This window comes from Hyperoodon ampullatus (genome assembly GCF_949752795.1).
Source record: "Hyperoodon ampullatus genome assembly, chromosome: 14".
NCBI classification, from domain to species: Eukaryota; Metazoa; Chordata; class Mammalia; order Artiodactyla; family Ziphiidae; genus Hyperoodon; species Hyperoodon ampullatus.
Window position 1 is genome coordinate 1,496,359 of NC_136927.1, and position 12,670 is coordinate 1,509,028.

General features: G+C 61.0%; 1 protein-coding gene across 1 annotated transcript in view; it reads right to left on the reverse strand.

The window, feature by feature from the left end:
* Window positions 1–12,670, reverse strand: part of MAD1L1 (mitotic arrest deficient 1 like 1) — a 320,736-nt gene that overhangs the window by 58,676 nt on the left and 249,390 nt on the right. Inside the window, exon 16 of the mRNA XM_079718283.1 lies at window positions 4,598–4,784. Within this exon, the coding sequence (XP_079574409.1) occupies window positions 4,598–4,784 (187 nt within the window). The remainder of the gene's footprint in view (window positions 1–4,597; window positions 4,785–12,670) is intronic.

Below are 12,670 nucleotides of genomic sequence, written 5' to 3' on the forward strand. Positions count from 1 at the left end.
TGGGTCCAGCCCAGGACGGGTCAGCACAGGGCACCCTCCACCCTGCCGCCCCGGCCCCACTGGGTCCACGCAGCTCCTAAACGAGGCTCCGGCTGCCGTTCTCAGCCTCTGCTGCCCCGTCTCCGTCATAGGACTGGCCCAAGCCTCTGTGGAACTGGCACTCGCCAAGCTGTCACATGACTGCTGTGGGGTTTGTTCTAAACTTTACGCTTTACTTTTATTCCCACGTGCGTGGTTTAGAGCCCAGTCACGCCCCGTAGGTCCTCTCCTCATCCGGCCAACGACTCCGATTACCTTGGTATTAAGTGGCTGACCCCCTGCCGGCTCACACGGGCCCCTCCTCCCATCACCATCCTCCTAGGACCCAGGACTGTTACGACGGTAGGTGCTGCTGGAGCTGGGCTGTAGCCGACGAGGATTCCTCGCTGTTTCCTGCACAGCGTCCTGTCCTCCCCGGAGTTGACGCTGTCCTGTCTTCCGTTCGCTGACTTTTCTGTGCACCCATCGCTAACGCAGCCGAACCTCTTTGCTGACCCACGTGGGAGCTTCCTAACCCTGTGGTGGCAGCAGATGTAAACAGGAGATGTGAGATGGGCACCCCGGGCAGGGCGGTGGCTCCGTGCAGCCAGGACAGCAGGCCCAGGGGCGCAGGGCACGTGGCATGGCAAGGCCTGGGCCACAATGCCCCCTGAGACACGGGCCAGTTACGTCCTGACGACCCTCTGGCCTGAAAGAGGCCCAGAGCCTCTGACCGGCTCCAGCCAGGGCCTGCCCCTCCCCCACGTGTGTCCCAGGCTGGCGTCTCGGGCTCTCTGCGCTTCGCCTCCTCTGCTGGTCTGCTCGCTCTGCTGGGCGCGTCTCTGACAGCCTCCTGAGACGGGGAGCGTGGTGAGCTGTTCCGGGCTCGCTGGAGCACGGGCTCCGGGCCGGAACCTGGAGCAGTGCCCACGGCTTTCCAGCACCAGGGCTGCTGCTGGGAAGGAAGCTCTTCTGATCCCTGGCCTTTGACAAGTGACCCGCTTTTCCCCTGGGGGGCCCCTTCATCCACCCACACGGAAACGGCCTCATGGCCACGCGGTGCCGAGTGACCTGCGGCCCCGCCTCTCCTGCAGCCCTGCAGCTCGGCAGACCGCGCAGCCCGGACGCTCCTCTAGTTTCCTCAGCTTTTTTCTCCTGCTTTCCAGCTGGTCGCCTTGTTCTTCTACTTTTCAGATAAACCTTCTCAATTTCATCTCATAAATCCGCTATTTAGATTTTCATTTAACTCGTGGATATTTCTAACTTCCAGACGTTTGTTGTTTTTCATTTTGAAAAAATTTAAAGTCTCTTGCTTGTGCTTTGCTGCTTAAAGTCCGTCCTTGTCTCTCTGAGGACACGGTGTTTTGGAGGTTCCCTGCACTCTGGTGGCCTGCGCCCTCCAGGTGCGTTTTTCTACTTGTTGCTCTGGCTCCCTGGTCACAGCCAGCAGTGGGTCCTCCTGGCCTGTCAGCTCCGCCCAGGGTCCGGCCGGCCGCCTACGGGGGCCTCCAGGGTCAGTGCTTTCGGGTCTCCTCCGGAGCTGGTCAGGCTCCAGAGGGCGAAAGGGGTGGGTGGGGGCGTCTGGGCATCCACCAGCCTCATCCCTTGGCTCCGCTGCCAGCTCTCGTCCTGGATGGGCCCTGTCCACACCGTCTCCAGAGCCGCAGCTCACAGACACGGGGGAGGACGTGGGCTGCCCGCAGAACCAGCCGCCAGAGTCGCTGCCCCGGACCCCCGCGAGTTCTCACCCTGCAGGCCTGAGACGGCGCCCGAGGACCTGCATGCCCACATGTTCCTGGGGCACCTGCTGCCCGCCTGGGAACCACCCCTCGGGAATGGCTGCTCCAGGAGAAGAAACCGCTGTGTTGACTTCCATTTCTCACTTCTGCTGGGAGAGAGGCCACGGCCCACCACGTAGACTTGGGTGAAGGTCTGGGAACCTTCCTATCCCTTGATCACACCCCCAAGCAACCGTCCTTAATCCTCCTGAGCTCAGACGGTCACGCCCCTCCCCAGCACCTCTTGCTGCCAATTCTGGGCCTTTGGGGAGGTTTGTGGCATAAGTCAGCCTGGTTCCTGGCTCGACTGCAGCTGCTTAGATTCCGTTTTCCTGAGTCTGCTCACCATTAGACCACCCGCCCACCGACTGTCCGGATTCCAAAGGTTTGCCGTCGTCCCTCTTGCTGTGGGGCCTCGAGGAGGACGGTCCGACTGGCCGCCTCTGCCTGGATGCCCACAGTGTCTGTGGGCACGTGTCACGGCGCCCCTGTGAGGCTGCGAGCAGCTGTGTCCCCAGAGCCGAGCACAGAGCCACTGGTTGGAAGGAGTGACAGACCTCACTGGGTAAATGATCTGTCGCGTTAGACGGTACACGTCCTTTCATAAAGAGCCACCTCGAGGTGCCCGCGTCTGCATTTTCAGCTCGTGAATTTGTCAAGGACACACAGGCCGCTCGAGAAGAGGGGCTGGAGCCGTGGCTGGAAGGAACACGGGGAGAAAACAGGAATGCGGGCCTGGAAACCACAGCTCGGCCGCCCACTTGCTGAGGACCCTGTAAGAGGCCTCTCCTGGCTTTCACCGGGGAGGGCGGAACGCCGGCCACCCCCCACCCCCCACGGCAGTCTTTGCAGCTGAGCCGGGGTTTGGCCACAGAACTGCCACCGGGGCACCTGAGCAGCCAACACCGCCAGTCTGAGTGGCACGGGGGGGCTCTGTTTCTGCCCCAGGAATGGAAGGCCTGTGCTTTGCGGGCCGGGATGCCAGGATCCTCTCCATTTGGCTGCTGCCGGTGAAAACCGCAAAGTGAGGAGTTTGTGTAGGAAGCCAGCTGAACGGCCAGGAGAGCGAGGCAGCACCCCGGGGTGGCACGCGGGGGTCCTAAGCTCTGGGGGCCTCGCGCTGTGGCAGTAACCGTCTCTGCTCCGACCTGCGGGAGGGAGAGAGCTCTGTCCTGGGCATGCCTTTGCACGTTTCTTGTCGTCATTGTGTCTGGATGCTCTGATCCACAGAGCCAGCCCTGCACAGAGGCCACCGCCCCCTCTGAACACAAGATGGGAGAGGCCGGCGCAAGGTGTGAACGGCGCAAGGTGTGCGCGTGCGTGTCCGCAGGAGGGCGTGCACTTCACATGACACGCCCGTGCTCACTGTCCATGAGCCCAGCACGCGACCTCGGGAAAGCACCTGAAGGGCAGCTGCAATCCCGTAAAACCCAGAGGCGCAGAGTTCAGGTGGAGGCTGGCAAAGCCCACCGATTCCGCACCGTGGGGTCACAGCTGAACCCACGACGGTGCACGAACCACCCCCTCACAGAGGACACTGGGCCGAGGGTCCTGGGACCACGACACGCTCAGGAGGCCATGGGAATGGGGACAAGACGGAGAAGGATGGAACAGCACCAGGGGGCAGGGATGGAGCGTGGCTCCCGCAGGACGGCTGGGCTCAGCCTTGCCGTCAAGACCCTGCAGCTTCGGCCGGGTGGTGTAGGGAGCGCACAGCTGGGGCTCAAACTCAGGCCTGGCTGACCAAGCGCTTGGCCTCACAGAGCCCCTGTGCACCAGGTGCTGAGGGCGGCCTCCCACCTCCACGGTCTCACGGGGTGGTGACTGCTGACCTCAGGCACTTCGAGAAAGGCTGGTTCCATGCAAGGTAGACGGTGGAAGCAGATGGGCAGGAGGGGGGCTACATCGAAGACCCTGGTAACGGGCGACGCACAGACCTCTGCTCCAGACAAGAGGACGGCTGCACCCACTTCCCAACTCCAACCGCAGTGGGCACGCGGGAGGAGATGACAAACACGGGCAGGGAAAGTGGGGAAGGGCTTCCCAGAGGAAAAGCCACTCAGAAATGCACGTGGCAAATGGCAAGAAAACAGCAGCCTGGCCCTCTCGACGCAGATGCCCTGTAGACATCACCGAGGGGGCAGCGAGCAGAGCCCTCCTCCCAGCCACCCGTGGGCAGTAGCGCTGGGCACCTTCCGACAGCACAGAGAGGCCGCAGGCGTCCCCTGGGCCCCAGCCTCCCCATGGGGCCGGACTGGGTGACCCCTGGGAAAATGGAGCCTCCAGAGGGTCCCCTCCCTCCTTGGCACTGATGGCCCGGCCTCTCTCTGCACTAGGGCGGGACCTGGTGACCGCGGCCTGCAGGGGACAGGCTCAGCGGTCACTGCACTGCCCTGGAGAGACGAGCTGCGAGGTCAGAGGCTGTGGCCCTGGGTTAGAACTGCAGAGCAGGCGAGACCCACGCGATAGAAAAGGCAGCTTCCTGGGTTCCTCCCAGGCCCCTGCAGAGGGCTCGCTGGGTCCCTGAAACGTACTCAGATGGTGAAAGATGGCCCCCGCTTCCACGGAGTATGGGGTTTACCCACGATTAACGGCAGGCGTATAAACTGATAAATGATACGAACTTGTTTCAGGGGTCGGGAGGGCTCCAGCCGTCTGGTCCTCACCGCGCCTGTGTCACCTCCTGCTGCTCTGCAGGCCGGCGCCACCAAGCCTCCCACACAGCCCCGGGGATGCCCACGGCCTGGCTGCCTGTGTGAGGCTGGACGTACGGACGAACGGATGGACAGACGGGGGCCTACCTGCCACCTCCTTGGACGAGGGCAGCCCCGCGGCGGCCTCCAGGTCGGTGGGGACGGCGCCGCCGGCCTCCAGGGTGTGGACCAGCTCCCGCAGCCGCTCGCACTCCTCACGCAGCCGCTGCCTCGCCGCGCCAGCTGGGTTCAGGCTCAGGTGCAGCACCTTGGTTCTGCTCTGGTCGTAGTCACCCTGTGGGACCACAAGCAGGAGGTCAGAGCCCCTCACAGAACGAGAGCAAAGGGGGACCCGAGCCCGGCCTGTGGGGTCCCAGCCCCTCTCCCTGGGCTGTGGCCTCAATTAAATGGGGGAGAAACAGAAAGCCCACCCAACCCATCTTTGGAGCATCGTCAGAACTCAGCACGTGAGCCCCCTTCTCTGAGTCTCGTCAAGGACCAGCTACTGGGAGGGAGGTCTCTTCAAACTGCGGCACTTTCAGACACCATCAGCCAACAGCCTAATGCCTCTGGGTTCTCGCCAGCCTCTCGGCGACCCTCCTGTCTCATGGGCTTTAAGAGTGGGACCCGTTTTTTAAGATTTAAAAACAAACAAACAAAAAAAAACCAACTTACTAAAACTGTGACGCTAAAGCAGAGTCCCCACATGCCTCACACGGTCCCGTTACTGACACGTGACATCAGTGCCGTGCATCTGTTACAGTTCAAGGGCTAACACTGATGCCATCCTAACTAAGCTCCCTACTTCCTTCACATTTCCTTAGTTTCCTCTAAATGCCCTTTTCTGTTCCCAGATTCCTCCTGCGGGACCCCGCGGGACTTTCAGCTGTCCGATTTCCGTGGCTCCTCTGGGCTTTGCTTTGGGTGACCTTCAGAGTGCGGAGGATGCCACTCGGGTGTCCTGAAGATGCCCTGCTGTCGGGATGTGGCCGACACTTTCCTCACCGTTACCTGGGGTCAAGGATTAGAGGAGGAAGACCCCAGAGGTTAAGTACCTTCTCATCACACCGTGTGGAGGCTCCACGCTACAAAGGTGACCTTGACCCCTGGCTGAAGTGCGTTTGTCCCCTTTGGAACGAAGTCACCAGGCACACCCAAACCTAAGGAGTCAGGGTTACGCTCCCTTCCAAGTTGACGAGACCCTCAACTGCCTGTTGACACATCCCACCTCTGCCCCTCCCGGCTGGTAGAAGCCCGCCAGCCACAGGGGAACAAGGTCAGCCCGGCAGAGAGTGAAGGGGGCCGGACATCAGGGCAGGCGTTTGATTAACTGGGTGCTGAACGGCCTGAAATCCACACGCAAAACCCAGGGCCTAGGGCGGCTGTGGCGACCTTGTGGGAGAGGCATCACCGCATGTTACAAATCTGCAGTGACCGAGGTAGGCGCTAAGGGCCAGTGGGGAAAGGACGGTCTCCCCAGTACGTGCTGCAGGGTCAACTGGATGCCCAGATGACCTTGACCTTAACCTCATACCTCACAAACATCACTCCTGAGTGACGGCAAACCTACACGCAAAGGTTTTAGGAGAAAATATAGGGACGTCTTTGTGACCCGGGAGTAGACAAAGGTTCTTAAACAAGGTTCGAAACGGGCTAAACAAGTGAAAGAAAAAATAAACTGGACTTATAAAAATTAAGAACTTCTATTTATCAAAAGAGTAAAAAGGGAACCAACAGAGTGGGAGACACACGAAACACATAAACCTGACAAAGGACTCACATCCATAACATACAAAGAACCCACACAAATAAACAAGAAAAAGTCTGACAATTCAGTTTGTAAAATGGGCAAAAAAATGTGAACGGACACTTCACAAAAGAAGATATCAAAAAGCTGATGACACGTGAAAAGTAGCTCAAATGACTCACCAAAGAAACAGTGAAAAGCGCAGTGAGATGCCCGGTCGAAACTGAACAGATGAGGTTCCAGGGCCTGCAGACCCCACGCTCTCGGAGGGTGCAGGGTGCACCCACTTGGAGGAAACCCTCGGCAGGACCCTGGGGTGAGCGAGTGCACGTCCCCGACCAGGAACTCAGAACCGTGACCCATCGCACCCAAATCACACAGGGCGGGGGGGTGGGGGGGTCCCCACGGAGGACCGTGTGTCAGCGAGAGGGAAGGTCTGCACGCAGGACGACGCGGGCAACCCTCTCACACAGAGCGGAACAGACCAGCCGGACCTGGCGGATGGACACGGGGCGGCCGCTGACACACCACAGGCCGAGGGCGGGGCCAAGGGCAGAGCTGGGAGGGGACTCAGGTCTGTGCTGGTCTGGACGCTGGTGACCGAGTGCGGCCGCTGAGTGACGCTCCCTCGTGACGTGTGTGCTTTCCCGTACGTACACCGTGTTACTCAATACGAAGTTTCCAGAATGTGCACCAAGTGAGTCCGTGGGTGCTTCTAGGCACAGGTCAGCTCTGCCTCAGCCTCCCAGGCGTGAGCATCCGTGAATCCCCCCGCCCCGCAAAGCTCACTGGCATCAGGTTTTGCCACCAAGAGTCACCCCGACAGATGGGAAGGGCCCAGGCGGTCAGCAAACAGACCACTGGCGAGTAAACTGAGGAGGCAGCAGCTCTGCCCCGCCAGCTGCTGTCCCCACGGCTCAGCCCCGGGCGCCTGCCATGAGGGACAGCGCAGGTCGGAGGCTTCGCAAGTCAAGGCAGAGGCCACGCCTCTTTGGTCATCACTCCCTGGGCCTCCCAGGGCAAAGGCTGAGGGGGGCCTGGGCCTCGGCGAGGGGAAGGCCTGGGCATCCCTCCCACCCAGTGCTGAGAGAGAAACACGGGAGTGTCCTGGGCTGAGGGGCAGCCGGCTGCTGGCCCAGGCCCGGGCCCGCCCGCCTCTCACAAGGGACGCTGGGCCAGCTGAGTGGGCATCTCCCTCCTGCCCGGACACTGAGATTCCTTCCTGGACGACCCAACCTCCCACCTGTGACTTCTGCCCGCAGCTCGCTCTTCCAAGGGGAACAGCGGACATGGCACCCTTCACTCAGGTCGTCAAATCCCCGGGAGGGAGGCCAGGGGCGGACACTTCATGCAGCGGAACAGTCCCAGCGCGGGAGCTAAGCTGCGTGGCCACTGCCGGCCAGCCCTCGGCCAGCCGCCAGCTCGGAGCCCCCGAAAGTGACCCCAAAAGGGAGGGAGGGGAGCATGGAGACACCCCCTCCCTGCACAGGCAGAGAGAGGGCGGGAGAGGGGGAGAGAGCCTGGCGGAAGGCAGAGGGCTGGCAGCCGGCGCCTCACAGGCTTCTGAGAACCTTGTACAAACCTCGAAGGATAAAGAGACATCCTGGAACTCCGAGTGAATCACAGGCTGTCAGGGTTGGAAGGGATCGTTATTTCATCCAATTCTAACACTCTGGGAGACACAGCCAGGCGTATGGAATCCATCTGCCCTGTGCACCCTGGCAGAAGGCCCCGCAGCAGACGGGAGGCGGGCCAGCTGCTGCGGGAGCTCATGTCCCCCGTGGGTCTGGGGTCAGGAGGGTACAGGGAGAGGACGAGGGCAGACGTGTTCTGCAAAGGGCCGGAGAGCACATGCGTCAGGTGGTGCCAGTCACACCATCTCTGTCCTAGCAGGTCAGCTGATGGGGAAGGAAGGAGGGAGGGGGGAAGGAAGGGGGGAGGGGGAAGGAGGGGAGAAGGAGGGAAGGAAGTGGGGAGGGGGGAAGGAGGGAGGGGGAAGGAAGGAGGGAAGGAAGGGGGAAGGGAGGAAGGAAGGGGGGAGGGGGGAAGGAGGGAGGGGGAAGGAAGGAGGGAAGGAAGGGGGAAGGGAGGAAGGAAGGGGGGAGGGGGGAAGGAGGGAGGGGGAAGGAAGGAGGGAAGGAAGAAGGGGGGAAGGAAGGGGGGAGGGAAGGAAGGGGGAGGGGGAAAGGAAGGGGGGAGGAGGGGGGAGGGAAGGAAGGGGGGAGGGAAGGGGAGGGGGGAAGGAAGGAGGGAAGGAAGGGGGAGGGAGGAAGGGGGAGGGGGAAGGAAGGGGGAGGGGGGAAGGAAGGAGGGAGGAGGGGGGAGGGAAGGAAGGGGGAAGGAAGGGGGAGGGAAGGAAGGGGGAGGGGGAAAGGAAGGGGGGAGGAGGGGGGAGGGAAGGAAGGGGGGAGGGAAGGGGAGGGGGGAAGGAGGGGGAGGGGGAAGGAAGGGGGAGGGAAGGAAGGGGGAGGGGGAAGGAAGGGGGAGGGGGGAAGGAAGGAGGGAGGAAGGGGGAGGGAAGGAAGAAGGGGGGAAGGAAGGAGGGAGGGAAGGAAGGGGGAGGGGGGAAGGAAGGGGGGAGGAGGGGGGAGGGAAGGAAGGGGGGAGGGAAGGGGAGGGGGAAGGAGGGGGGAGGGGGAAGGAGGGGGGGAGGGAAGGAAGGGGGAGGGGGAAGGAAGGGGGAGGGGGGAAGGAAGGAGGGAGCTCCGGGCGCCCTGGACACACAGCCCCGCCCTGCACGGCCCCCTCCCGGCCCCCTCCCGTGTCCCTAATGCTGCTCTTCCTCATTTGTCTTCAACCCTTTAAACGTGCAAAGCAAAAACAGGCTGGCAGGCTGAATCCACCGGGCTCCACCCCTCTCCTTTATCTCAGATATTCAAGGGTCCCGCCTTCCCCCCAGGCCACAGGCTCTCCCAGTCTGGCCATGCTGACCACTGGCTTCACGCCCACCTCCCTGCCTCCCCGGGACTCACCTGCTGACGCCCCGGGAGGGCCCGGGCAGGGAGCTGGGCACAGAGCCTGACCCCAAGGTCACCAGTGACCCTTGGCCGAGGCGCTGGACCTGTCGAGCCTCGGGGTCATCCTGCCCAGCAGGTGTGGGGAGAATCGGGGAAGACGGCGCCGGGACATCAGGGTCGGGGGCAGGATGCCCCGCGGGCAGGAAGGGGTGCCACCTGCCCCCCCCCACAGCGCACGGTTTCTGACCACCAGCTTCTCCTTGACGGGAACGAAGGAAAGAAAACACTGCGGTGGGTGAGAGGATTTAAGGATCAAAGGGAGAACCAGCAGGGCTTAACCAAACCAAGCCAAACCAAACCAAACCACACCAAACCAAACGGGGGAAATGCTCGCAGCTCTGATGAACTGGGGGAAGGGACAAGCCTGCGAACCCTGCAGGTGCCCACGTGAGCGTCCGGCGCCGGAAGGTCGCGGCCTCTGCTCCTGCCCCAGAGTTATCAGACCCACAGCCCCCAGAATGCCCCCTGCGAAGGCCCTGCTCGCCCTGTCTCCAGGCCAAGGGGGGCGTGAGGCCCAAGCCTGCAGGCGAAGATGCCATGGAGCCAGCCTGGGATGCAGGCCGCAGGGAGGGAGGCGTGGGGCCTCCAGCCCGGGAGGTGGGGGGGGGTTAGCCCAGCAGGTCCACCTGCTGCAAGTAGTGCGAGAGCCCGGGAGAGACCGGCAGAGCCACCAGACAGACACTCGCGAGAAACAGCATGCCAGCTGCTTTAAGCCACTAAGTTGTGGGGTGTTTGTAACAAGGTAGCAGGTAACTGAAGGAATCTCCCGAGGCGCGAGACGGAGCCCCAACCCCCGACCCGGGGGCCCCAGGGTCCCACCAAGGGGGTGGCAGCCTCCGGGCCCAGGCCTCTGTGACTCAGCCTCAAGCCCGGGTCATGACAGAGACAGGACAGCTGCACGGGGTCTGCTAACGCCATTCTGCCCAGGGAGTGAGAGTGTCCACGGCCCCTGGGACTCACACTCTGACCCTCAAACTTACTACCAGGCGATGGCGGCCAAGACAGCGGAGCCGGCACAGGGACAGGTCGAGTGTCCAGAAGAGCCCCTGCCTCTACAGTTGGCCAATGCTCAACACGGGTTCCAAGGCCACCCACCAGGAAAAGGTGCTGGACAACTAATGGGACACCCGCATGCAAGAGCGTCAACCCAGATCCTAACCTCACACCACACACGAAAATGGCCTCAAAATGGATAAAAAACCCTAAACTAAGAGCCAGCACCATAAAACACGTGGAAGAAAATACAAGCATGATGCCTCACGACACTGGATTTGGTCTTGGATTCTTCAATGTGACACTAGAAACAAGGAACAAAAGAAAAAGTAGACAAACTGGACTTCCTCAGAATGAAAAACTGTCGTGCTTCAAAGCATACGTCATCCAGGAAGTGAAAAGACAACCCACAGAGCGTGAGAAAATATCTGCAAGTCACTTATCTGATAAGAGACTTGTATCCAGAACATATGAAGAACTCTTACAACTAAGCAACAACAACAGAAAAAAAAAACAAAACCAAAACAAACTTACGTAAAAACAGGCAAAGCATCTGAGTAAATCTTTCTCCAAGGAAGACATACAAATGGCCAATAAGCACATAAAAAGACGCTCAGTGTCCCTGTCATTAGTAAGCAGGGGGACGGAGAAAAAAATCATGAGACATCACTCCGCACCCACCGAGGTGGCTAGAGTGACAAAGCCAGACAGCCCCAGCGAGGCAGTGAGAAACTCCTCCTACTGCTGCTGGGAATGGAAGACGGGGAGGCCTTTGCGGGAAACAGCTTCCTCAGACAATTAAATACAGTTACCAGTGACCAGCAGTTCTACGCCCAGGTACGCCCCCAAGAAGAATAAAAACACATGTCCACACAGAGACTTGCACACACATGTTCAAAGCAGCATCAGTCATGATAACTGCTCAAGCGTCCAGGAGCTGACAAATCCCCTGACACAGTGTGGGCCATCCGCACGACGGAGTATTATTCAGCCATAAAACGGAATGAAGCACCGACACCTACTTAACACAAATGATCCTTGAAAACACTGCGCTCAGCGAAAGAAGCCAGTCACAAAAGACCACATATGTGACTCCATTCATATGAAACGTCCAGAATGAGGAAATCTATAGAAACCGAAAGCAGACTGGTGGTTGCTTAAGGCTGGAGTGGGGATGGGGGAGAGTGGGGTGACAGCTACAGGGAACAGGGTTTCTTTTCGAGATGATAAAAATGTTCTGAAGCTGTGCGCTGATGGTTGCTCATTATCTGTGAAAGTATGAAAAACCACTGAACTGTGCGCTTCAAAAAGGTGAGTTCTGTGATATGTAAATTGTATCTCAATAAAGCTGTTTTAAAAAAAGAGAAATGAAAGAAAATAGGGAAAACAAACAGTAGGACGTGTGTGGACGCTCCATCTGCTACCGAGAGTCTGGTGCGGCTCCAGGCTTCCCTCCACACGCCGTCCCAGCCTCCAGCGGGAGAGAGGCGCTTGGCTCCGCAGGAAGCGCGTGCTGGGCGGGCCGGCCCCACCGCTGCAGCACAGGCGCTGCCCGCCACGTTGTCTCCACGCCCCCGCGGCGACCCCGGCTTCCTGGCTTCGGCTCTCACACCCTCTCCAGCGCAAGGGCTCCTGCGCGGCCCCGCTGTGGCCTGGGACTCCACACCAAGACCCTACTCGCTATCAAGACCACCGTCCTCAGGGCAGGTCTTGGCACCTGGCTCTGAGCAGCTGCCCTCCCTAAAATGGCCTGGCCGGAGCCCGGCCAGCCCAGCCGACTCAGGCCTGTGTCGCCTGGGGCCAGCCTGGACTTCCAGTGGGGCCTTCCAGAGGCGCCTCCTGGCTGGGCTGCGACAGCCCTGAGGGGCTGGGGTTTGCCACAGACCCTGCCACCTGGAACCTTGCACTCGGTGCTCAGGAAGCCAAGGCTGCAAAGTCCCTTTTGTCAGATGAGGGCGCCTGAGGCCGGCTGGTTCCCCCAGGGGGTCTGACGGGCCTGGAATGGAGAAGCAGTACGGACCACGGGGCCAGATGCTGTTCCCCGGTGCCGGGGTGGACCAGTCCCCACGGCCCAGCTGGACTGGACACGGGCACCTCGGGGTGCAAGGAGGCTACCCAGACCCCATCCTCCCTCACACAGGCCCGATGAGGCTGCCAGGGGTCAGGAGCCCACAGGACCATGTGGCCGGGCTGCGTGAGAGGGGGTCGAGGTCCAGCCCACCGGGGGCTCTGCTCTCTGCGCCGCCCCTCCCGGAGCAAGGAGGCCCTCCCTGGCCACTCCTTCCTCCCCTCGTCCCTCCCTCCCTCCTTCCTTCCTTGGAGAGGAGGGTGGCATGGTGCCCGCAGCCAGTGAGGCGGGGGCTCCGTGAGGACAGGGCTTTGTCCCGCCCCCCAGACTAGTGAGGGGACCCCAGTGCCCCGTGA